The sequence below is a fragment of the Schistocerca serialis genome, chromosome 5 (assembly GCF_023864345.2).
Source record: "Schistocerca serialis cubense isolate TAMUIC-IGC-003099 chromosome 5, iqSchSeri2.2, whole genome shotgun sequence".
NCBI classification, from domain to species: Eukaryota; Metazoa; Arthropoda; class Insecta; order Orthoptera; family Acrididae; genus Schistocerca; species Schistocerca serialis.
The window spans coordinates 448,319,411-448,347,264 of record NC_064642.1 but is presented as its reverse complement, the minus strand read 5'-3'; the positions used below and the strand labels follow the sequence as shown (position 1 = coordinate 448,347,264).

Here is a 27,854-nt window from a genome sequence, read left to right as displayed (position 1 = left end):
TCTACAGGACAATTTCACCCGCACAGTGCAGGGGCAATGAAGACGTTCCTGCAGAGTTTTCGATGGGAAGTGTTTGATCAGCCACCATACAGCCCAGACGTGGCTTCCTCTGATTTTCGTCTTTGCTCACATGAACCGCTGGCTACGAAGACGCTATTTTGGCGCAGTCAGCGAGCTGGGGGTCACCTTAGAGAATTGGCGGAAACAACAGGCGGCTGTATTCTGTGGCGAGGATATTGGAAAGTTGGTATGTACACTACGACAAACGCCTAAGTCGAAGTGGTGACTGTCTAGAGAAGTAGCTGGAAGGGTAGCTAACTGCTGCAAATAAAACATTTCTGATTTTCACTATGGTTTCCATTTCGCGAGAGACCGGAACTTACTTATTGGACAACCATCGTATTTCTAGTAAAGGGTCTCTCATTCTACTCTACAGTATGTTACGCACTGCCTCATGCAAGGGGAAACGCTGTGGATTAAGGAATTGTTTGGTTGTGATGTTGTTCAAGAGAAATTTTACCGTTTTCTTGTCGCAGCGGCGGCGGCACCCATCCCCAGTTCATATATGAACAGCGCCTTCACCTGCTTCACATCTTTATCTCAGCATTGTATTTGCGTTTCATCCAAGACTTCGTTCAGTTTTACACCATAGAGTGATTGTAGTACAGTATGAACGTGGTCATGCTCTCTTGTAGGTCTATTCACATATACTTCATCTGTGGAGGAGGCTGATAAGATTTAGTTCTATCCACTATTTTCAGGTTGTTTTCGAAAGCTTCTTCACACTATATTCATACTAGTAAAATAATAAAACGTACTTTGGATATGCTAATTAAATATACTTATCTTTATGGTACGACTTTATTCTACGTCAAAAAATATTGACTTCAAACTAACAAACGTTTAAGATACTGGTTTAATGCAGCTCTCCATGCTACTCGATCCTGTGCAAGCTTATTCATCTCCCAGTACCTATTGCAGCCTACATCCTTCTGAATCTGCTGAGTGCATTCTTATCTTGGTCTCCCTCTACGATTTTTACCCTCCACGCTGCCCTCCAATGCTAAATTTGTGATCCTTTGACGCCTCAGAACATGTCCTACCAACCGGTCCCTTCTTCTTGTCAAGTTGTGCCACAAACTCCTCCTCTCCCCAATTCTATTCAATACCTCCTCATTAGTCATGTGAGCTACCCATCCAATCTTCAGCATTCTTCTGTAGCACCACATTTCGAAAGCTCCTATTCTCTTCTTGTCCAAACTATTTATCGTCGATGTTTCACTTCCATACATGGCTACACTCCATACAAATACTTTCAGAAACGACTTCCTGACACTTAAATCTATACTCGATCTTAACAAATTTCTCTTCTTCAGAAACGTTTTCCTTGCCATTGCCAGTCTACATTTTATATTTTCTCTACTTCGACCATCATCAGTTATTTTGCTCCCCAAATAGCAAAACTCCTTTACTAATTTAAGCGTCTCATTTCCTAATGTAATTCCCTCAGCATCACCCGACTTAATTCGACTAAATTCCACTATCCTCGTTTTGCTTTTGTTGATGTTCATTTTATATCCTCCTTTCAAGACACTGTCCATTCCGTTCAACTGTTCTTCCAAGTCCTTTGCTGTCTCTGACAGAATTACAATGTCATCGGTGAACCTCGAAGTTTATATTTCTTCTCCATGGATTTTAATACCTACTCCGAATGCTTGTTGACGTGAACACTTCTTATGATAAACCAGTGCCATGGTGTGAGAATTATTAAAAAGTTGTCGATCTTCTTCTTTTAAACATTACAGCGATGAACTTCTTACCGTCTGAACCCTGGGCGTAAAGTAGCAGAAAAGTAAGAAGGGCGTGCATCACGTGGAGATCAAGCTGGTGGAGAAACACGGGTGGTTCTCAGCGGTAGACGCGCAGTAAATATTCTTGAAGGAGTATGAGCGATCCGGCGATTTGATTTCGCAATTAGGAGGCCATTAATTGGGACGAGTAGCGCAGCAGAGTCGCGTGATTAATGAGAGCGGCGGCCGTGTCCGCTATTAGGCGGCAGCTGCGACGCTAGGCCGGATTCCGCCGACGGCGGTGGCACTGCTCGCTCGCGAGGGGCAGCCGAGATGCGCCGATAGCGGCGCCCTGGACCACACACGAGCTGGCCTGGCCTAGCCACCACCGGCAGTGCGAACCCGCGCATGACTTGCACCTAGAATCGCCTGTCCGCACCGCTCCTGCAGTCCCCACTCCCCACTGCTCTCTTCCTGCTGCACACGGCGCTCTTTTGGTTCACGGTAATGTGCTTGCACTTCGTCTCAACGTTCATATTCTGGAAGGATTCTGTCTTGGCGTCTATGAGACGCTGATAAAGTCGACTTGCACGTGATTTTTCTTCTTACATCACTGGGGAACATTAGTGCACCGTAGAGAGATCGTTAGAGATGTAACTCCACTTGCCCAATGGACTGAAAGGCATTTAGGCTTGATTTATTGTGATCAAAGCTGTCTAAATCGCCTAATATATATCCTTATTTACACTACTGGCCATTAAAATTGCTACACCGAGAAGAAATGCAGATGGTAAATGGCTATTCATTTGACAAATATATTATACTACACTACTGGCCATTAAAATTGCTTTACCAAGAAGAAATGCAGATGATAAACGGGAATTCATTGGACAAATATATTATACTTGAACTGACATGTGATTTCCACGCAATTTGGGTGCATAGATCCTGAGAAATCAGTATCCAGAACAACCACCTCTGGCCGTAATAACGGCCTTGATACGCTTGGGAATTCAGTCAAACAGAGCTTGGATGCCGTGTACATGTACAGCTGCCCGTGCAGCTTCAACACGATAACACAGTTCGTCAAGAGTAGTGACGGGCATATTGTGACGAGCCAGTTGCTCGGCCACCATTGACCAGACGTTTTCAATTGGTGAGAGATCTGGAGAATGTTCTGGCCAGGGCAGCACTCGAACATTTTCTGTATCCAGAAAGGCCCGTACAGGACCTGCAACATGCGGTCGTGTATTATCCTGCTGAAATGTAGGATTTCGCAGGGATCCAATCAAGGGTAAAGCCACGGGTCGTAACACATCTGAAATGAAACGTCCACTGTCCAAAGTGCTGTCAATGCGAACAAGAGGTGACCGAGACGCGTAACCAATGGCGCCCCATACCATCACGCCGGGTGGTACGCCAGTATGGAGATGACAAATACACTCTTTCAATGTGCGTTCACCACGAAGTCGCCAAACACGGATGCGACCATCATGATGCTGTAAACAGAACCAGGATTCATCCGAAAAAATGGCGTTTTGCCATTCGTACAGCCAGGTTCGTGGTTGAGTACACCATCGCAGGCGCTCCTGTCTCTGATCCAGCGTCAAGGGTAACCGCAGTCATGGTCTCCGAGCTGATAGTTCATGCTGCTGCAAACGTCGTCGAACTGTTCGTGCAGATGGTTGTTGTCTTGCAAACGTCCTCATCTGTTGACTCAGGGTTCGAGACGTGGCTGCACGATCCGTTACAGCCATGCGGATAAGATGCCTGTCATCCCGACTGCTAGTGATACGAGGCAGTTGGGATCCAGCACGGCGTTCCGTATTACCCTCCTGAACTCACCGATTCCATGTTCTGCTAACAGTCATTGGATCTCGACCAACGCGAGCAGCAATGTCGTGATACTATAAACCGCAATCGCGATAGGCTACAATCCGACCTTTATCAAAGTCGGAAACGTTATGGTACGCATTCCTCCTTACACGAGGCATCACAAAAACGTTTTACCAGGCAACGCCGGTCAACTGCTATTCGTGTATGAGAAATCGGTTGGAAACTTTCCTCATGTCAACACGATGCAGGTTCGCCACCGGTGCCAACCTTGTGTGAATGCTCTGAAAAGCTAATCATTTGCATACCACAGCATCTTCTTCCTGTCGGTTAAATTCCGCGTCTGTAGCACGTTATCTTCGTGGTGTAGCAATTTTAATGGCCAGTAGTGTACATTGTCTCTCGTAGTACGACAATGAAAATTCAGAATCTCATCGTCCGTTGTATAGTTTCCCCATGCAAGCGCTGGTGTTCCGTCCTCTGATCGCTTCAGGCACAGAAATCGCACTGTAATACGCACACGTAACGTGGACATCCCTGATGTCTCACTCAGAGATGAAGGTAACGAAATACGTTCGTTGATACACGTAGGGGTAAATGATTTGCTGCCTGGAATAGTATGAGAGAAATTTTGCAAGGGGGATCAATATTCTAAAATTTCACTTTTCGTATGACTCATTCACATAACCTGAGAACGTTTGTTGCCCCAAGAACCAAATTAGACAGTAATTTCATAAAACGTAATGTATCTTAAGCTATTAATATATATCTGTTCGACGTTTTTAAATAGAATATTTTAACACTAAAATGGTAACCATAATTCATAAGTATAGGCTAAATATATGTACATTAGTAACCTGAATATGAAAGCCACCATTCTAGATTAACGATATGAAATTTTTACACAAAAAGAGAAACTGTAAAAGATGTATATATTGTCTTCATAATTTTGACGCTAAATGTTTGGAACTCCTTGTATGTTCGTAAGTTTCATCGGTATTCCTGTTCTCAAAATTATTCGTCAGCCATTAGAAAAGTACATCATCTTTTTAAAGACAGAATCGTAATTGTATTGTGGAATCTAGAATTAACAGTAGCAATATGTGTCAGAGCTGCTACCATCTCTTTCGCGTATTTCTCCTCCCCAATAATCAAAACAATGTTAAATTTCTTTGAGGAATGTTCTCTGTAGTTTGCATATTGCATGAGCCTACCTTCAGCCTTTAATATTAATTAATTAATTTATTTATACTTCTCACAAAAGTAATATTTTGATATCTTGAAGAAGAAAACTGAACTGTAGGCATGTCGGCAACAACAAACACATAATAACAAAATTAATTTTCTGATTAAATAATTATGTAGTTACGTAATTATGTGACTTATCGGCGAACGGCTTTTTCATGGGTAAGAAGGCGCCGCTTGTGCTGAGCATGGTCCCGTTAAATAACTAAAAGTTATCTCTACTGAGCAGCTTGCGTCGATATATACAAATACGACAAAGAAATAAAAGACATATCTTCAATATCTGATAGGTGCAAAGCATCGCTTGTTCAAGAACCTATACTAAACCTCTCTAGTATCGTGCGATACATAATAGTGACAATATAGAATGAAACCGCAGTCTAAAACCTTATCTGTACAAAGCAGGTACAATACATTTATATAAAATCTTAAAATATCTTCTTCACTGCTGTCATGTTTCCATATCACATATCAACACAGATCTCTCACAGTTGTACGAAATACATCAATAGGTGTAACTTTTGGAAATAGGGCTTCTGCTGCCAGACGTGATAACAGCGTTTATACAATCATGTTCTTTTTAAAGAGTATACTGCCTATCGATTCTAAAACGACCTGTGTCGCAGAATCCAATGTATGGTGTTTTACAGAGATTTGTGTATTAAACACTCATCAAAAGTCGTGTAATATCTGATGAAGTGAAATGAACGTATGGCATTATTGGCTGGGAGGCCCCAATCTGGGAAGTTCGGCCGCCAAGTGCAAGTCTTATTTCAGTCGACGCCACATTGGGCGACTTGCGCGCCAGTGATGAGAATGAAATGGTGATGGGGACAACACAATAACCAGTCCCCGAGCGGAGAAAATCTGCAACCCGGCCGGGAATCGAACACAAGTCCGGTTGCACGGAAGGCGAGCACGGAACCCCCCCCCCCCCCCAGCTAAGTAGGCGGGCGGACTATCTGATAAAAACGAAGCACGGTATTGCAGTGCCTGTGTTATCTGATTACCATGCAAAGTTCCAGACACTGCGGCGACTACAGCCGTTATGAAATGAATTCGCAATTGCGAATAAGGACAACCATCAGCTGTAGAATGGAACGACGACATGGAAGTTTGGGTGTGGTCGTGAGTCGTGGACGGATAGCCAAACGATAAGGCAATAAGCGGAAAATCTGGATTCGAATCCCAGTCCGGCACAAATTTTCATTGTCGTCATTCCTGTCTACAAATAAATGGTTCAAATGGCTCTGAGCACTATGGGACTCAACTGCTGAGGTCATTAGTCCCCTAGAACTTAGAACTAGTTAAGCCTAACTAACCTAAGGACATCACAAACATTCATGCCCGAGGCAGGATTCGAACCTGCGACCGTAGCGGTCTTGCGGTTCCAGGCTGCAGCGCCTTTAACCGCACGGTCACTTCGGCCGGCTCCTGTCTACAGCTGATGGTTGTCCTTATTCGCAATTGTGAATTTATTTCATGTTAAAACCGCGTATTTGAAAATAAGTGGAAGTAAACATCTAGTCGTTGCAATAATATTTGCTCATACTGGCTGAATACTACAAACTTCAGGAAAAGTTGCTACAGCTAAACAGTCACTTAAGTGGTATGCTCATAATGCTGCACCAACACATTATTTAATTAGCACTGTCGCAGTGACGTCGCAAGCAGATAACAACTCCAGAGCAACTGCCGATAACTCGATGTGGTCGCCGCGATCGGTCCACCATCTGACTGGAGATCAGCCGTTGATAGTGGGACGGAGCGAGCGCAAATGTGGCCGTCGCTGCTGGAAACCGTTTAAGCGGCGCTCAGCTGTGACGGCGTGGGGCTGCGATTTATGCGACTCATTATAATTGTTCGGCGGAGGCACACACGCAGCAAGGCCAGCCGGTGCCGGCCGCCACTGCCAGGTGCTCTCTTGCAACTGCCAGATTTTTAACAGCCTACCCGCTGAACACGCGGGCGACGGTCTTTTTATCCGTAATTAATTTTGCCTTTTTTTCCACAGCCACATACCACGGGTTCCCCTCTCCCCGTCCCTCTCCACCCAATCCTCTTACGCCCAGCATCCTTCCCTCTCACTCCCTTGCGCTCCATTCTGTGGAGATGTCCTCAGACGTTACTCCTATAATTCAATTGGCGCGACAGGCAAACAAGTCCCGTATTTCCACGACCAATTTCCCGAGTCGTACACCAAGGAGAACGGGCTTCGAGCGCAAAGTTTTATGTCGCTTCGCCCAACATTTCTTCCTCTCTCTGTGTCTGTGTTTCTTTCCTACTGTCCTTCGACTTCTCGTAAGAAATATCGCGCGTGAAAGGCAATTTGTTTAGAGGAAATTTTGTTCTTTTTTCTTTTTTACTCCGCCCTTATTGAGAGACGCAGGTGTTCCATAATTGTGCGATCACGTGCCCGGCGACCAGTCTTATGATACATACAGTACTTCCGGTCTTACACGGAATAGTTGCACAGTGTCCCACTACTGTGAAGAAGAACAGTGTACGTAGACAGCACATTCCCAACTCGAGCAATGTAGCCGTTATACAGAAAATTTCCTATTTTCGGGGTGCAGATTGCCCATTCACAGTTCGTCGACGTTTGAAAGAAAGAACAATCAAACGTTAAGTATTCTGTTACAGTCAGAAGGAATCTTTTCGTTTATAACACAGTATTACGCTTGAGAGTCATTTCTTTACCCTCAGAAGAGGATGCCGATTGCAGTCCGCACAGTGATAATCGGGACCTTACTGCCTGTACAAATTATTCTGTGTATTCCTGGGTAGAGGAAGAGAGAGAAGAAGAAGTGATCGAGGAACTCGTCGAGCTACTGAATCTGCTGATATGTTATAGGATTATGTAGGAGAAAATACATTTGACTATACTGATGTTTTGACTCTCCACAGAAAAAGAGACCAGGCGTCAAGGAAAAAGTGAATAAAAAAGAGTAACATGAAAAAATGTACTATTGTTTCTCGAAAGCGAACTGATATCAAGTACATCGAAATACAGTGTGTTTTAAGCGTAATTCCGTAAACAAAATGCTAGTTTCTGGAGAATAACGCAGTGAGTTTGCAAATGAGACGTGTTTCATGTGTAGAAAATAGCAGCTTCCGCTAAAAACAAGAGCATTTTAAAATACTGGTGTATTTCGATTACCCTTACAGTCTCAGGCCAGTATTAAACCGGAAAATCGAGAGTTTGCTGCTTATCCAATTTAATGTCCGCTGCAAAGTACTATACAAACTGAGGAATACTGGGGGTGGACAAAACTATCGAACACCAGAAACATTACACACACCGAGCGAGGTGGCGCAGTGGTTAGCACACTGGACTCGTATTCGGAAGGACGACGGTTCAATTCCGCGTCCGGCCATCCTGATTTAGGTTTTCCGTGATTTCCCTAAATCGCTCCAGGCAAATTCCGGGGTGGTTCCTTTGAAAGGGCACGGCCGACTTCCTTCCCCATCCTTCCCTAATCCGATGAGACCGATGACCTCGCTGCCTGGTCTCCTTCCCCAAAAACAACCCCAACCCAACAACAAACATTACACATTATCATGCCTGTGACGGTGCAGGAAACACTTTGACATCCAAGACAGATTCCAGTCGTCACCGAATGGGTAAATGCAGAACCTGCATATTTTTAAAGGGGATCTTAGACCATTCTTCCTCCAAAATAGTGGCAAGTTCAGATAACGAAGCTGGAGATGCATAGCGAATACGCATCTTTCTCTCCGAAATAGACCATGAAGGATCAATAATATTGAGATCTGGTGACTGTGGTGTCCAAGTAAGATCCGACAATTCATCCTCGTACTCATAAAACCAGTCCTGGACAATGCGAGCTTTGTGAAGAGGGCCACTGTCGGCTTGGAACACAGCATCGCCATTGGGGAACAACTACTGAATCATGGGACGGACCTGATCTATTCATTGGCAGTAATGCGATATTACGGGTTAACCATTGAGTCCATGGCATACCACGATATGGCTGCTCAAATCGTCTCCGAATCCCCGCCGTGTTTCACTCATGGGACGTAAACGCGGACAGTAGTTGGAAACAGTGTGAAACAAGACTCATTAGATCAATTAACTTCCTTCCATTGCCCCATAGTCCAGCTTTTATGGTTTCGATATTCTGTTTTCATGTTACGGGCATTTGCATCACTGCCGAGTGGTTCTTGAATTACAGCTCGCTTTGCATGTCCCTGCATATGCGTTGTTATGATGCTGACAGAGCTCTCGACATTCAGTTTCGCAGTGACTTTTTCAGCTGAAGTCCTCTTATTTTTCATCACATCCTTCACGCTCAGTTAACATACACTTTCGTCCTCGTTGTGAGTTATAGGATGTTTTTTCGCTTTCCCTGTATGAGGTATAAATCTTTGATACGCTACCTCTTGAGGCACCAAAGACTTCAGCTACTTTGGTTAAGGAAGTACACGCATTACGAGCACCAACAAGTTGACGACGTTCAAATGCACTGAGCTCCGACATGATGCACTCAAAACTACACAGTACACTGTTCTGACCGGGACTGACACTTGCAACGTATTGCGGCCGTTGCAAAGGTGTCGTTCGTGGTCAAATACAACAGTGCAACCCTCAGGCTTGGCCAGCATCTCCGTTTGTATTCAAGCATGCGTTTCTCGTGATATCTCCGTATTTTTCTCCACTGTCTGTACGACTACAGACACGAGAACGGCAGAAGGATAGGACTACCACGAAGAAGATGGTACGACCAGCTACAAATTGCTTAGATTCGGAACAGGCGGGTTGTTTTCGCAGCTGTATGAGGGCGAGCATTTACAACCGCATTGTGATTCACTTATCATTTACACGTTTTGCATGTTCCTTGAAGCGCTCTCCTGTACGTTGCAGTAGATAAAAAGAATTTGTGTATTTTTATTCTATTTACATAAAAAATGTTTGTTCCAAAGACCGTTGCAGAGTTGGGCCGCAAGCTGAGCGGCGTTCTGCCGAAAGGAAACACCTCGCAGACAATGGCGCGGTGCTGAAGCGAGTCGCAAGAGCTCTCTTCCAGCTTTTATTTACCAAAGCTGTTAGCGCTGATCACTAGACCCGCTCGCTCTTTCTCTTTTTCTCTGTGTGCCCATGCGAGGCTCTCTTAATCCCCTGGCTTGGCTTGTGTTGGCTCACACAGTGTTTTCTTCTTCTCTTTGCAGAAGTCCTTCACGCTCATCCTGCAAGCCGTCGACTTGGACAACTCCACACAGCCCGGTAAGTTTTATTACGGCTTATGCTCCCCTCTGACTTACTGTGCGATAAAATATAAAGGTGCACAATTACGAAACACGGATGTGAGCCCAACATCGTGCGGGGAGTCATGTGTCTACAGTTCGTGCCCCGAGCACACACATTGCTCCGTACGATATTGGGCGACGTTTGCTTGCTTTTACACTGCCTGCGTGTGCGTGTGAGTGAGTGAGTGTGGTGAATTATACATTCCGTGCTCGACTTGAGCTCGTACGATCTGAATTTTACGCTGTGAACGGCTCGTAAATCAGCCATCGGAGCAGCACAACGAGGTACGAGTAATTCGCCACGCTTCTCATGCAGTCGCAGCGTGTGGATAACGAGATATGCTCACACTCGCACCTGAAACATTGTAGCCGCAATAATTCGGGATATAGTTTGAAACGGAGGGTGACCCTTGATAAGGCAACTGTGCAGTATAAATTACTATTTGTGTGAGTACTCCCGTCAATGGCGCAAACGTGGCGTAGTAACGCAGCGGACACGTTGTTTGTGTTCCTTTTTCTTCTCTCGTAGAACTGATAAATCTAATTACAAATGCCAATGAAATATGAGCTAAATTTTTGTACTAAATCTTACTGAATCGGCACAAATGGTTGTAAGGTCACTGTCCGAAAATCGATATTTACATACGAGGAGGGTGACAGTGTCGGTGAATTGTGAGAATAAGTGAAACTGCATTTCTGCCACATACATGGGTTTGTTTGCCCTGTGTCTAGTGCCGCTAGCAGTAGCAGTCGGTTGGTAGAGTCATTGGAGACCTGTCGCACTAAATGGCTGTACGAGTCAATCGCGAGACTTTAATTTTGAAATATTTCGGCCGAGGATAACAAGAAAATTTTCTGAAATAGAGTAGTCGATAGCCTGAAATTATCCAAGGTTTAATTAAACTGCTGATCAGATGGTGCATTTAAAGGCAGTGGCATATGGTATTCTGTGAAGTTTAATTACCGTGGAGACCCGTCGAGTAAGGTAGTTAAATTCAGTTCAGTTTTAGAGAAACAACAGATCCACGAGACGGCGAACAACTAAAATGTAGCACCTGGAATGTTCTATGGCGAACGGCAAGACCATTTCCCGCTACATGAGCCACAGGACCCATCAAGCAGAGAAATTCGTATTTCGGATTGACTGATAACCAGCGCGTATCCGCGTTAGTGTGGAATGCTAACTCTTAAAAAAGTCTTCATTTTCTTCTGTGTCCACCGTTTTTTTAATAAAGTTATAACCTTGCAGATAAGTTTTGTCCAAGTCACTGCCGTCTGTTTCACTGTATACTTATTTGTGGTTTTTCTGTGTGCGGGATCTTAATGCCTTCCGTTCGTTCGCCATAAGCGTACCACTTATCATATTTTCTTAAATGATGTCTTTTGACGGCTTTATATTTAGTTCCGTAATTTTTGTGCTCCGTTTTCTGTCTACTGAGAACTACACTTCATTTGCTCACTGTCATATAGTAGATCGCGCATCAGCGTTGCTTTCTAATGCTCTAGTTGAGATTCTTTCCTTCTTTTGTTTGTGACAGTGTTTCCATATGTGCGAAACTTATTATCACTACTCGACTTTTGTGATAGCAAATATCGTATTGGTAATTTAATACTGTTGTATCTTTCTTCTGGAAGATGATTCTGATAGATTATTATACTCGGTGTTATTCATTTTTCTCGACATGCAATTACGTTCATTTTGTTAGGTTATGCCCAATCATACTCCTCCCAGACTTGTGATAATTAGTAGAATGCTACCTGCAGATCGTGTTCGTCATCTTGTATCAAGGCGAGATCCTCAGTGAACAGCAAACAAATGAGGAAAACGGTGTTTGTAACGTTCAAGTCCCCAGGAACTACGTTCTTCCATAGGTGGACTACATAGCCAGTTTATATATCGAATAACTTTGAGGAGACTATAAAGTCTAGTAAGTCTCTTCTTAGTATACTACAGTAGATACGAAATGGGATAGAAATTCTTGTCTGTCAATTTTAGATATGCTGTACAGTGAATTGGGTAAGGACGCCTGAAAACATTTCCAGAAATGAGTGTTTTTTTCTGTTAGGCTTAAAAGCGTCTTCATGTCTGAGTTCTGTTACCGAGTCCCTTCGCACTGGTTTTCACGCTACGGTAATTACTCAGGTGCGTACAGTGCAAATAATGCGCATCGCGTGACGTCCGTAACTCTCGAGAGAACGAACATAAAGTGCCCGTGCACTTTAAGCTGCGGTAATTTGCCCGGCCTTCGTACTATGAGAGCGTTTCATTTACGGAGGAATTCTGCCTCGCTTATTTCATTTCTTCTGTTGTCTCTGGGGTCTTTTTCGAGTTCCCGCAAAGCAATTAAGGGATCGGGTAAGTGACAGCGCACACTTTTCCTACGAAGAAACACTGGCCACCTTAACCAGCAGCGAAGAGTAGGTGGTCAAAATACACTGTTGTCGCGTCCAGCATCTGTTGCGCTGTACATGCACGGGAGGGGGGGGGGGGGGGGGACAGCAGTGGAGGGTGGGAGGGGGGGTGGAGAAAGAACGTAAAGAACTACTCTGAGCGCTGGAAGAGATAATCGCAGGATACTTTGCATATTTGTGCTACAAAGCAGCCATCGGGAGTTGAACGCCTATGTTACGAAAGTTTTGCAACTATTTATTTGCCCATTATTAACATACAGTCGTTCCGTATGCATGTCAGTAGTCTCAGAATTACTACCAGGCTTCATTACTGAACACCAGATGCAAACTAAGATAGTACTGTACGTTCAGCAAGTCAGCCGCAGACTACAGTTTTCTGCTTCGTTAGAACAAACGATGCACTGAAATTTTCGCTTCTTCTTGACAATTTAACGTAGTGTGCTGGAGCGAGAGCCTAAACTGAGGTTTAGAAAACCCGGTACTGTATTTCAACGAAGTAGTAGTGGTTGGACGGCAGCTCAGTGTCTGAAAAAGACGTGCGCACCTGAGTGCTTAAATAGGCACGTAGCTGAATAGGGTGAACATCAAATGTTCATTTCAGCTTATAATAAGCAAAACGATTCCGCTGGACTATGCAAGTGTATCTCGTTACATGTCGTGACACAGGACGCCCAGCAAAATTCTCTGGAGATGTATCGAAGGTTAATTTGCAGAGCTGTTCGAATAGGTGGCTAACGCCCATTCGGAACGCCATGGTCACGGCAGTGGATCGCCGCATAGCAGGAATGCACGGCTTGACGAGCTCTACGAATAGGACGGCAAGTAGACGCGAGGCAAAAAGCGGGGGAACTGCGTCTCACTCCGCAGCATGCCGATACGCGTGCAGGGCTTAGAAAGGTGCGCAGATAGTTTGCTTCCTGTGGCAAGAAGGCTTTGAAAATACCGAACAGCTTTCAGCTCTGAAGGGAGCACGAAGCAAAGTATTTCTCCTGCATTCCGTTTATCTCCCACTCCATTTTTCGTTGGAGTAACGCTACATTGTCTCACTAGTATGTCATTTGACAAGAAAAGACCTCTGGACACGCTGACAGGGATTGAATTCCTCAGAAAGGCCGAACGCTGTGGTGAAGGCGGCCGGACCGTTGAGAAACGTCCTCGTACCGACGAGACATGCAGCGAGCATTTTCGAAGGCTTGACTACTACAGTAATCCACGTTAAACTGTAGGTCACCTTTCGCCGATTGGATGATTGGGACGCGCAAATCGCTGAAGTGCCACCAATTAAAATACTTGCGCCTGGGCATTAAGCTCGGTACAATTATTATTGCGTCCATAAAATTCCAGTTTTTCACTCAGTTTGTAAATACAACATTATATCGTAGGTCTTACTGAAACAGCTGCTGTTGCTGTATTGGATCGTGTTGGTTTAAATAATAAATTACCGCGCTGGTTACATGATTTCATAGGTAGCATGATGCTGTGGGAGTTCACATCAATATTCTACGTGATTCTCTCTCTGTCTCTCTCTCTCTCTCTCTCTCTCTCTCTCTCTCTGTGCGCGTGTGTGTGTGTGTGTGTGTGTGTGTGTGTGTGTGTGTGTGTGTGTGTGTGTGCGTGCGTGTACATGTGTGTGTGTACACTACTCGCCATTAAAATTGCTACACCTCGAAGACGACGTGTTACAGACGCGAAATTTAACCGATAGGAAGAAGATGCTGTAGTATGCAAATGATTAGCTTTTCAGAGCATTCACACAAGGTTGGCGCCGGTGGTGACACCTACAACGTGCTGACATGAGGAAAGTTTCCAACCGATTTCTCATACACAAACAGGAGTTGGCCGACGTTGCCTGGTGAAACGTTGTTATGATGCCTCGTGTAAGGAGGAGAAATGCGTTCCATCACTTTGGTAAAGGTCGGATTGTAGCCTATCGTGATTGTGGTTTATCGTATCGCGACATTGCTGCTCGCGTTGGTAGAGACCCAATGACTGTTAGCAGAATATGGAATCGGTGGGTTCAGGAGGGTAATACAGAAAGCCGTGCTGGATCCCAACAGCCTCGTATCACTAGCAGCCAAGATGACAGGCATCTTATCCGCATGGCTGTAACGGATCGTGCAGCCACGTCTCCATCCCTGAGTCACCAGATGGGGACGTTTGGTAGACAACAACCATCTGCACGAACAGTTCGACGACGTTTGCAGCAGCATGAACTATCAGCTCGGAGACCATGGCTGCGGTTACCCTTGACGCTGCATCGCAGGAGCGCCTGCGACGGTGTACTCAACGACGAACCTGGGTGCAAGAATGGCGAAACGTCATTTTTTCGGATGAATCCAGGTTCTGTTTACAGCATCATGATGGTCGCATCCGTGTTTAACGACATCGCGGTGAACGCACATTGGAAGCATGTATTCGTCGTCGCCATACTGGCGTATCACCCGGCGTTATGGATGGGGTGCCATCGGTTACACGTCTCGGTCACCTGTTGTTCGCACTGACGGCACTTTCAACAGTGGACGTTACATTTCAGATGTGTTACTACCCATGGCTTTACCCTTCATTCGATCCCTGCGATACCCTTCATTTCAGCAAGATAATGCATGACCGCATGTTGCAGGTCCTGTACGGGCCTTTCTGGATACAGAAAATGTTCGACTGCTGCCTGGCCAGAACAATCTCCAGATCTGTCACCAATTGAAAATGTATGGTCATTTGTGGCCGAGAAACTGGCTCGTCGCAATACGCCAGTCACTACTCTTCATGAACAGTAGTATCGTGTTGACGCTGCATGGGCAGCAGTACATGTACACGCCATCCAAGCTCTTACTCAATGCCCAGGCGTATCAAGGCCGTTATTACAGCCAGAGGTGGTTGTTCTGGGTACTGATTTCTCAGGATCTATGCACCCAAATTGCGTGAAGATGTAATCAGATGTCAGTTCTAGTATAACATATTTTTCCAATGAATAGGCGTTTATCATCTGCATTTCTTCTTGGTGTAGCAATTTTAATGGCCAGTAGTGTAGTTCTGTGTCTGGACAAAGAGAAAATACTAATCTTAAAGTTTTAAATGCTGACTTTAGATAATAATAATTTTTTCTAGACCTTCTCACACGTATTGGGTCCCTTTCGCCGCTGCCAATTCTCTGGGCGGCTGAGTTATTCATGCATGCCCCCCCCCCCCTCCCCCCTTAATTCAACCACCTCCTAACGGTTTCAATCTACCAGTATCTTCTTTCCACATCCCACATTACAAACTTCACTTACCTCGCTGCTCTAGTATACACCGCTAGTCAAAAGTATGCCGACTGTTAGTGATGTCATCCTGCAGCGGAAACGCGACAGAACAATAACAGCTAAATCAAGACCAGGCAGACGCTGCGTACTATCGGATGTGGACCGTCGAGCATCGCGGTGGATGGTTGGAAAAAATCTCTTGAATTAGCGGAAGGAATTACTCGCGAGTTCCAAGGTGTTACCAGCCGTCCACCCGACTATGCATACGGAGTTACAAGGAATGGGGTACAATGATCGAGCGTCTCCTTATAGGTCACGCATTTCTATAGTCAGTGGTAACCGACGCTTGATGTGTAAAAAGCGAGACATTGTATGACTGGACAGCAGACTACTGTAAACGACTTATTTGGAGGGGTGAATCACGCCGTACCCTATGGCAATCCGATGGAAGCCTGTGGGTTTGGCGAATGCCTGGAGAACGTTGCCTGTCATCATGTGTCGGGGCAACAATGAATTACGGAGGAGTTGGCACTTTGTTACATTTGAAGGGATATGAACACATTTTACACCGTTTTTTACTGGGATAGGATGACTGCGTTGACATGACAATGTACCCTGTCTTAAAGCAGCATATGCGAGGCCATGGGTTTTGGAGAACAGCATTCCTGAAATGGACTGACCTGTTCAGAGTCGTGACTTGAATACCATGGAACACCTCTGGGACGATTTAGGACGTCGATTTTGCTCCAGACAGCAGTGCCCAACATCAGTATCTTCTCTAGTATCGTCTCTTGAAGAACTGGTTGCCGTTCCTACGCACACACAACTCGTTGAGTGCCACTAGCATAGTTCAAGCTGTCATAAACACCACTGGTGGACACACCCCATTATAATGTCCATTAAAAGGTGCAGGAAAGGATATCTCAGAGAAAGTCACGTCCTAGAAGATGATTCAAGAATGAATCTGTCGCTCTGCAGTGAAGTCTGCTTCCGAGCTCGATTCCCGATCTGGGACCGAGCGAGGTGGCGCAGTGGTTAGCACACTGGACTCGCATTCGGGAGGACGACGGTTCAATCCCGCGTCCGGCCATCCTGATTGAGGTTTTCCGTGATTTCCTTAAATCGCTCCAGGCAAATTCCGGGATGGTTCCTTTGAAAGGGGACGGCCGACTTCCTTCACCGTCCTTCCCTAATCCGATGAGACCGATGACCTCGCAGTTTGGTATCTTCCCCCAAACAACCCAACCAATCCCGATCTGGGACAAAGATTTATTATCCGAAACTAGAGAATGTAGTGATGTTGGACACTGGGGTCTGGAGCAAAATTGAAATTCTAACTCGAAGGTGTGTTTTCTCAATTCCGGGCATCGCTGATGTATGTGAACAGTTTTTACAGCTAGTTTTCGTTTTGCCTCGTGGATACGAAGAAACGTTAGAGCAAACAACGCGTACTCACGCCTTTGTTCGTCCGCAAGGTCTCGCTCCGAGCGCCAATTGCGAAGCTCCAACTGTGGCCCCTCCTTCTCTCCTCGCCTCTGGCTTCCTTTTTTCCGGCCGAGCTTGTGCGATCTCATGTCCGGCCGCCTCCCAGTCGCGCCGTCCGATTGGGATGGCCGGGCGTGGGATGTTTGGCAAATGTGCGGACGGCTGCCCCTACTCTCTTCCAGCACTCCCCCCCCCCCCTCCCCCACACCCCCACCCAGTGCGTGCGGCCTATTAGCATATAATGGCCCACCGCCGCCACGCGACATCTCCCGCGGCGGCCGCGAATCTGCGCTGTAGTTTGCCACACTGCCCCCTCCTGTCCCGCTGTTATTCTCTGGCTGAACGGCTGTCTGTACTCGAGTGAACCATTGGTTCAAAACCTCCTGCGACCATTACCCCAGAAAGAGGTACAATGTCATCCATTACCCTAAACAAAGTGAAGGACCTAATTAAACATCAACCTGTAAAAAAAATTTTGCCACTCCTATCTTCAAAGTAACAAATTATGATTAATACTTAGTTAATGTTCAAGCAATTGAAACTCGTTTTTTATGTCCCTCGCTGAACAAAAAATGAATGACTAATGATGGTGTTTGGTTCTGCTTATTTTTAACATTCCTTTTTTGTGTGTGGTATGAGGTCCACCCACATAGGAAGTCATAAAACAGCTTCCTTCAGCTCTTGAATTTTGTTTTCATTGTTACCGTAGTTTTAAAAAATTGGTTCAAATGGCTCTGAGCGCTATGGGACTTAACATCTGAGGTCATCAGTCCCCCAGAACTTAAAACTACTTAAACCTAACTAACTCAAGGACACCACACACATCCATGCCCGAGGCAGGACTCGAACCTGCGACCGCAGCGATCGCGCGGTTCCAGACTAAAGCGCCTAGAAACGCCCGACCACCGCGGCCGGCTAAAAACTGTTCACATACATCAGCGATGCCCGGAATTGAGGAAACACACCTTCGAGTTAGAACGTCAATTTTGCTCCAGACCACTACTTTCTCTAGTTTCGGATAATAAATCTGTGTCCCAGATCGGGAATCGAGCTCAGAAGCAGACTTCACTGCAGAGCGACAGCTTCAATGACCTTCTAGGACGTGACTTTCTCTGCGATATCCTTTCCTACACCTTTTAGTGGACATTGTAATGGGGTGTGTCCACCACTGGTGTTTATGACAGCTAGAACTCTGCTAGGGGCACTCAACGAGTTGTGTGTGTGTAGGAACGGCAACCAGTTCTTCAGGAGGTGATACTAGAGAAGATACTGATGTTGGGCGCTAGTGTTTTTTTTGGTTTTTTTTTTTATTGGCTTTCAGGCCCATTCAACCATCTCACTAGTATAAGGTCGTTATGACGATACGAATGTAAGGACAACACAACAACCAGTCCTCAAGCGGAGAAACTTCCCGACCCGGCTCCAATCGAACCCAGACCCCTTTGTTTAGCAATATGTGACTGTGCAGGTACCGAGGAGGACTGCTACCATAGTTGAAAATCTACTTTGACACGTGCAAATCCTGCTGATTTAATCGGCACTCTTAGGAGTTATATCAGTAATAATAGCTAATAACGAGAGACCGTTCGCTAGAACAAGGCCAGTTGTGTTGCATAAAAATCGGTTTTTAATCTACTGCCTTCGAAAGATCCAAGAAATTGCACTTCGATTCAAATTTCACTACCTCAAAATGTTCCTTTATCCCTTGAAACATGTCTAGAACCCAGGCGAATTCCCAAAATCTGAAAAAAGTATTTACTATTAGAGTTTATTACTAATAGCTAGCAACTACTACGAGTGGACGGACAGCCAAAGCAAGCAAAAGTAAAGCTGACGTTGAGTGCTGTTGGTGAACTAAATAAATTTTCAAAATGAATCTTTCAATGTATATGAAACTCAAGACTAACAAACGGTTCGTCTTAACAAATTTCACTCGTGACAGTGAGACGTGATCCGAGGGTGACTCATCGGCTAATAGGGAGATGTGTGTTGCAAATTACTCAAGATGACAAGCAAATAAATGGGTTAGAGGACAGATTAGACCCGGAGACAACAATGGTAGTTTATATGAATGCGTGGTATCTGTTCTTTCGGACATGTCCGAAAGAACAGGTACCACGCGAAATCCGCAGCTGTAATACTTAATACGCAAATTGAAATTGGAGGGGGAAGAAACGATAGGAAAGAGAAGGAACTAATTATATCAGCTGCATCGGGATTTTATGCAGATTCAGCGGCGACGGGTGAAAATAGCTGCCGAACCGGAACTCGAATCATGTTGGAGGCGGAAAATAATTGATATTGCAGTTCGTATTTGAAAAAAGATCATATTCCTAAACGATGTGCTGATAAAACATTTCCTTATTTGCTAACGGTTTCGATCATACGATCACCTTCAAGTACCATAAAATTATACTCTTTTTGTTGGTTAGGAATACTCGGAATACCTCTTGCAGAGCCAAATGCCTGAATGTGGAACGTCCTCTATGGTTTCTAGTGGAACTTAAAATCCCTTCACGTGTGATTCCACACTGGTGATCCATTTGTGCTTGGAGGATTTCCCTCTACATGTCGTGTTTATGATTCTGTTCATGAATCTGCAGGGCTTCATGCGTGTCAAATGTCAAGAGGTCATAGCCTCTCCCTCGTAGATGTGATTATGTCTTTTGGGAGATGGTACAGCTCACTGTTGTGTCTGATCCCGTAGGTTCCATCCTCTCTTGTCATTGGCCGTAGTATTCTTCCTAGGATTTTCAGTTGCTTCAACTCTAGTTTCTCGAATGGTCCTTTCCGGTCCATCAAGAGGCATTTAGAGGCCTTACTACAGAGGCTGTAGTGTTCGAGTTGAAGATTCTTGGAAAGCTGGTTGGAGAAATAAATGCTGTCGCACGAGTGGTAGACCTTCTTCAAATATATATTGAATATACTGATTATGACAGTACACGAAGACTGATTAACTGTTTAGTACATTTAACTATTGACTGCATAATGTATTTTACTGTTGCCGCAGGATGGATTTTATTTGATTTGAAGCCATAGTAAGAACCTTGCCACATAGGCTGTTGTAAATAATTTTGACACCTGAAGATGATTGAAGATTATATGATCATCGGAACAAGTGCTGTAGCAAATATTTATTTCATTAACAGCTGTTGGCAATTCTGGACTATGAATTTCTTCAAATTATAGAATGACTGCTTCAGAATGCTTCGATGAAGAACTGAGTCCGCAGAGTCTCATCCCCTGCATCACCTCATTCCGTGGCCAGAAGACGTGTTGACACAAGTGGGGCAGCATGTGGATCAGGAGCAACAGGTTGCCCTAGTCTGTGTTAGGGGGTGTGGGCGGACGATGGGGCGGGGGGGGGGGGGGGGGGGGAGCTGGGAGTCAGCCGGCGGTGGGCAATAAATCGGAACTGGGAAGAGGCGGAGAGGCGCGCCGTGGAGCGGCAGCCGGCGCCACATGCTGCGACCGGGGATCGAAGCCCGCTCCCCGCGTGGCGCTGCCGCCAGGCGTTTCCCACGGCCGGCTCCGCCAGGAATGTCGCTCCCATTGTGCGCGCCGGGCTGGCAGACACCTGCTCGGCCGCCTGCGCCAGGGCCGGACAGATAAATCCACGACACGACACCCGGCGCTGGCCTTCATCAAGATAATTCAATTCCCCTTATTTATGTCTCTAAATCGCCGAGAGGGCGCTCCGTTCCGCCCACCGCGTACGCTTCGCTCTGTACCGAGGACGAGACGCGTTGAATTCACCAAGCTGAGATGAGCCTTCATGTCTCTACGTTGATCTCGTAGACAGCCGCATCGCAAAATGGGCATAGAAATTGTATCACCTAAGCGCGTGGTCTTCATCTGTGGAGACAGAATTTGATAATGTCTGTAGAAGCAAACCATCTACAGGCTTGTCTCAGAGTGCAGAGCCAGTTATCTACAACGGTTTTTTTTTCTCCAGGCCCCATCAGTCGTGAAATTAATACCACAGTGAAAATCCTCTGAAGCTTTGCATAGATGTGTTGTGAAGTGTCTCTAGTATGCCCATCGATCGCGTCACGTCATACTTTCCAGTTTGGAGCACACAGTGTGCACGTAAAGCCGCCTAGAACAATAGAATCTCCCGCCAAGTTTGAAGTGTGCGCTGTTATTCGATTTCTTCATGCTGAGGAGTTGCGTCTGATTTCATAACGTAACTGTCACGCGTGACAGCAAAGTACGACAAAGGTGCTGGAAAATTAAGCAGGACGTACAGGTGTTCATGACGCAGGCCGCCGGGGAAAGAAGCGATGGGAAAAACCGTCTACGACGGGCAATTCAGAGCAAACGAAGAGGAATATTGTTCTCAGGCACTTTCCTTCTTCATGACAATTCTCGGCCACACACCGCAGCTGCAACGAAGACACACCTGCTGCGTTTTCAATGGGGAATGTTTTATCATCCACCATATAGCCTGCCTTCGCTCACATGAAACGACGGCTGTTAGCAAAGCAGTTTGGCATAGACAACGAGCTGCAAACCTTTATAGAGTTCAATGCTGGAAAGTTGGTTCAATGCTGTGACAAGTGTATAAGCTGGAGCGGCGATTATGTTGAGAAGTATCTGGAAGGTGTAGCTACATGTTGCAAATCTCCATTTCAAGAAATGGAAAAAAGTTGCCCTCGTATAAAAAGTGAAGCTCGTAGAAATTTTCCAGTTGATTAAAATGCTCCTATGTACCATCACAGTCGTTTGATACTTACACCCATTGTCACACGACGTGGAGTGCTTGCGGCAAGCTATTGGAACGTCACAATAGGTATGCATTATTTTATACAGACATGCCGTATGTTCCATATTTCTTAACTATACTAAATAACTCTTTCACCAGAAGCATTTTTTTTAAAGTATCAGACAAATGTTGATTATCTGCCAGCATCTAGCATGATTGGCTTTCCTGTTACTTCATTTGTTACAAAAATATGAAGTACGCCTTTGTTAGATTGCACCTAACACGTTTGATTTGGGAATCATTTTCAAGCTAAAGCTCCGTCTCTAATAAACTGTCTCGCCCTCGACTACCACCTCACGATTCAGCACTAATGAGTCAGAAGCGAAATGAAGATACTGTACAGGCCGAGCTTCCGGACAACCGTTTTCTCAGCCCAGACAGAGAGACCTGTAACTTGAAATGGAACCCAAATTTGAATGGAAACACTTTTTAAAAAATCATGAATAAATTTACGAGGGTCACTACTCTTAACGAAGAAAAAAGGAGTGCTCATTAAGTAAATGCAGAGTTACTAAATATTGGACAACTGTTTCCTGTTTTAGTTGTACGGTTCTGTATCAAGTCACTTTCAAGTACGCGTCCGTTGATATACATACCTGGGCTGACGAACGATTATTTCCCTATTCTAAGACAGAGAAAGATGGAGAAGTTACATGTCACCCCCACCAGTTTCTCTCATTATAAAGAACTGATTGAGGTTAATGTGCAGGTCCGACTGCTCACGCGAGAACGTTTAGGCAGTACGAACGGAAGGTCCAGAGCCAAAAAAAGAAAACGTAGCCATAAAAACCAAGTCGTTAATGCAACGTGAGTTGCTCACCGGACCGGTCGCCCTCCAGCGCATTAATAATTAGTGTCGCGTATTACTTATCGTCTATTATGGCGACCTAAGTGCAATTGATAAATTGGTGGCTTCGGTAAGTGGCTCACATTTGACAGACCCTCCCATCAGAATTAAATTACGGCAAATAGTGTATATCGCATTTACAAGAACGCCTGAGCAAATGGCCTTCTCTAGTAGACGTCACGAAGTTGCCATTTTTCAATGGCGCCGCTTCTGCCCGGTGATCAAGTGCCGCTAGACTAGTCGGGAGCGACTTGCGGAAAGAGAAGAATGTGCCGACGAAATTAATGGAGGTGCTCGCACGGCTCGTATCTCGCTGCCGGTGACAAACATCCGCGCAGAACTCGTCGTCTGAAATGTAGTTGTTGGCAAACGAGAAGAAAGGCAGCTCGAATGACCCTTGTAAGGTATAAGCATCCCGTTTAAATAAAACCTTGCGGAACAGGTTATAATTTTCTTCACATATGGTCGTAGCTCTTTTGCGCAAGAATTGTCTCCAGACGGGTTTTCCTAACAAACGGGGAGCTGCGCGATTTGCGAACGATAAGTTTTGGATTAAGCACGAGAAGGATTAAGCACGAGAAGCGTTTAACATATTCAGGAAAAAGGATCTTCCAGTGAATCTCTCATGCAAATCATAACACATGTAGCCTCGAGTACAACATAAAGGGAAGCAACAAGTCGCTTACCTCACTTCCTGCTCCTCCGCGCGTAATGTATAACTTCATTACCCTTCTTGCCGCATCTTCCCGAAAGTTCAATATTCTGTTGAGATTTTTCAACAGACGAATCTCCTGGTGAAATTACGCACTATCGAGGGACAATTTACCGTTTCCTTCTTATGTACCACTTAAGTACTCTTCCATATTTTTGCTTGGAAATAAATAATGTTCTTCACTTTTTTTTATCACGCCTGGCCAAAGTGCATGGCATATTGGTCAGTTCACTCGCATTCAATCTCGAATATGATTTCGCAATATTTATTTGTTATCGTTTCATGGGTAAGGTGTTTTCGATTATTGAGTGGTATATTCTCGGACAACAGATCTATCAAGAGTGTGCTTTCTGGCGGTTTCCTACTCTTTACTAGGCACGGACGCGAGCTCTCGCAACTCATCCTCAGGAAAACAACACACAAACAGCTCTAAACTGAAAACATCGAGACCCAAGTTTACACGATTCACATATAAGTGAACACGGTTTTGTCCCCATGAGCTAACTTACATTGGCAGCGAGAGCAAGTATGTGTACTCACAGATCATATATTGGACAGTCACTGAAGAAAGATACTGCATACTGCAACTGAAATAAGGGATAGATTAACCAAGAATCTGCGTTTTGAGTTAGTGTATCTCTTGAGACGTATTATTTTGAGGCAATATAAGAGGATACGCTAATTTACACGAAGTACCTAAGCAAATTTGCGCAATTTTGTAATTAATTTACCTATTTGTCCCAGTAGTTGAACTGCCTGTAGAAGAACTGACAAGCCTCATACTTTGTATGGGAAAAATATGTTTAATAATATCAACCAGGAAACAGTATGAAGATTTATTACCCCTCAGCAGATAACTCCCTATTGCAACGTCTGAAATGAGCATCTATAGAAACTTCAGACAACATCCACCACCCAAGACAAGTATCTAATGAACAAGCATCCGAATTTTTTGGAATATTAACCCACATTTCATTCCCTAAAGTTTCAGCTGTGCATCAGAGATGCTTTTTAACAGGGACGCATCCTACGCTGCAGAGATCGAACAATTTCGAACAAGACTCTGCAATAGCAAATATATTGATGACTGTCAGTAATCACTGCACATAGTCACGAACAGTAAACCTACACTGAAACGTTAAGCTCTGGTACAGAGATTTGAGTTTTCAAACATAAAAGTACAAGTAAAGGGACAGAGGCTTCAGAAAAGCACCTAATCAGTGTAGCCACACTCTTTTTAAGGAAATTTCACACTAAGTCCTTTAGAAATGGATACGATACCTAGGAATCATAATTTTACAATGAATTAAATATGCCAGATCAAAATACAATCGCAGATAGTAAGTAAAATGTTTAACATACATGAGCCTATGTTCGAAAATGTTCTACTTTTGATCTCATAGCAGGCAAGGTCAGTGACTTTCTTTCTTCAGCTCTGAAGACGTGCTCCCTATTAGCGATAACTGTACGTGAACCCCTGCTCAAAAACGTTAATATCAACATTACGCTACTGACTCATCATTCGAGACCTCCACCCAAGTGCACATTTCGTTCAACGAACCCCTTCCTTATAGGCAACCCCGAAGCGATTTTTCACATAGCAAATATTGCGACCAGTGATTGGTTCACCTCATTGGTCCAGCAGTGTACATATTAAAATATTTGTTACAGGCGTTGTAGAGAGATGTGACTTTTTCTGTATGACACATTAAATATTCGCTTGAAGTATGGTTTCTTATCTTCTCATTACTAAGTGCTTTCCCTGACAGCGTAATTGTAAAAGCAGGTATGTTTTCTCGATAGTCTTCTCCGCAAAGACCGCTACGAACCCATTTCCCTCCTCGTGTTATTTACACTAGTTACACTACTTTTTACAGTGCTAAGTATTTGCGTAACAAATTAGGCGAATCTTGCTCGATATGTCTCAGTTAAATGCCTGCTTCAATGTTATTATACTTGCTAATTACCTGTTCTCACCCTGGCTACACGCACGAGATCCGAACTCCTCGTAACTTGGTGGGTTTTACTACGGCTGCCACCAGAGACGAGTGGAGGGTGACATTAACAACAGCAAATTGCTCAACAAAGTGTATTTCCATACATAAAAAACTGCCTAAAATATGAATGTGATGAAATTATTTCTTTGCATCGCGGTAATGAGTTGAAGTCACACGTTAATATTCCTTTATGTATTCCCATTTGATTCTTATGTCAACATAAAATGAACTTAGACAATTTTACTGGGGCCTAAATCGATAAAACAGAACCTGGAACACGTAAGACTGGTTGCTTATAGATAATTTGAGCAGTTTCTGAAAAAATACTTTATTACAGATTAACACGCTAAAAAATTTCAGAAATACTGCGTGAAAGAGATTCTATAATATTATGGACAAGTGATATCTTCTGGAGGAATGAATTTATAAGTCCCCTGGTGTACGTTATTGACATGGTAGAACTAGCTGTTGATAACTTTAGTGTTCTTTAAAAAAGCAGACATTTTTGCTTTTTAAATCTGTATTTACTGGTACACGATGTAGTTTATGATTTAGTCAGTAGGTCTACAAGCAAATGGTACTGAATTACTGAAAATAAACTGTTATTTTGAAGTGTTAGAAAAATTCAAGTTGTACTGGCAGGTAATACAGAACTTTTTGCATTTATTGAGACATAAATGGAAAATTATAGTAGACAAAATCTGATAAATGATGGAAGGAAACTTACGAACTGATGTATATCATTATTTTGCACAGTACTGAACCACGAGGCCGTTCCACAATCTATATGTTTCAAGCACACCCAATGAGAAAATAATGTAGAATTCAATCTTACATTACCACTTTTGTTCCACCTACAATGTTCAAAAGCTCTGTAATTTCCTCTGAACTGCGTATGTCTAATATTCAATACTGAATCTTTCGACCTCACACTTAGGTAACACAGGATAAAGCAATAACCTATGACAGTGTTTGATTGTGTGGCCAAGTTTGCAGTGTTGTCAGTTTCTCCTCCCCACCCTTACAGTACTGTCATGTTTCTGACAGGGAAAATTCAAAATAATCCACTTTTACTAAGCTGAAAAGGCGAGAACGAATCCAAGATCGAAGACATAATCCACTATCTACAATTGTTCCACCATCTTGAATTTTTTTTCTCTCAGGTAATCTATAATCTGTAAACTGAAGAGCAATAACCATTTGTGGTGGGTGGGAATGGCATTTCCAGGAAGAATGCTACAATTGGCGTTGAGTCTGACTAGGAATCAATTTCCCTTCTAACAATGCAGTGCAGCGCGCTGTAATTTACGTAGATTATGTTCGTGTGCGTTCCTTGCGTTAGTTTGATTAGTTACTAATTTTTGTACTCACTGTAGTGGAAAATTAACACTCTCCAAACGTTACAGTACGTGTGTCATCGCTATTTCAAAAGTCCGTGTTGTGGAAGGGTCTTTATAGCTTTGTGACATCGGCTGTACGTGTTCCACGCGTCGTCACTGCGTAGACAGAATAGGGATTCGCCCCCTGGCTCTTCAGTTTGCAACCAGACTGCAGCAACATTGCACGGCGAACGAAAAATCTGGCATCAGTTCATAGTGAGCCAGAAACTCTGATACACAACTGATGAGGACTCAACTGAAATACATCTATCCACGCATCACATTCTAGGCATCTGAGCTATTAGAGCATGCAGCCGAGGGGGGCCGGGGGCAAATTATTAGCATGTGTGTAGCCTGTGTATGAACATTACTCTTTTTCCTCTAAATGTCTATGCTTGGTACACAGGGTGTAACGCATATAAAAGCAGATGTTTTTATATCTGGTACCTCAATATATACCCATTTCAATGCGGTAGTTGTTTTTTCTCTGCATTTAACAGTCTTCCTCCAAACATGTCACATAATTTATTACCCGACGCCACACATAGCTTTTTATTACGGCGGGAGGATCCTCCGTTTTGTGATGCTTGTGGTGTGCAAATCTCTGTCCGACACATTTTAACAGACTTCATTTTATACCGTGATGAAAGGGCAGAAGCACGATTTGATGGGGATCTGCCTTGTGTTTTAGCTAACGATGAGACGTGTGTGTTTTCAAGTTTTGTGATGTGTATGGACTCTGGCCTAAACTTTTAGGCTGGAGGTTTTAGTGTATTGCAGAGTGGCTGACTCCTCCCTTTTTTCCTTGCGGTGAGCCAGCCACTTCCATCTGCTACATTGTTTTAGCTCCCTCTACCACTTTCTTCCTGTGTTTTCCGTATT

General features: G+C 44.3%; 1 protein-coding gene across 1 annotated transcript in view; it reads left to right on the top strand.

The window, feature by feature from the left end:
* LOC126480783 (protein jagged-1b) overlaps window positions 1–27,854 on the top strand; it is a 580,451-nt gene that overhangs the window by 442,111 nt on the left and 110,486 nt on the right. Inside the window, exon 3 of the mRNA XM_050104094.1 lies at window positions 10,059–10,113. Coding sequence (XP_049960051.1) covers window positions 10,059–10,113 — 55 coding nt within the window. The remainder of the gene's footprint in view (window positions 1–10,058; window positions 10,114–27,854) is intronic.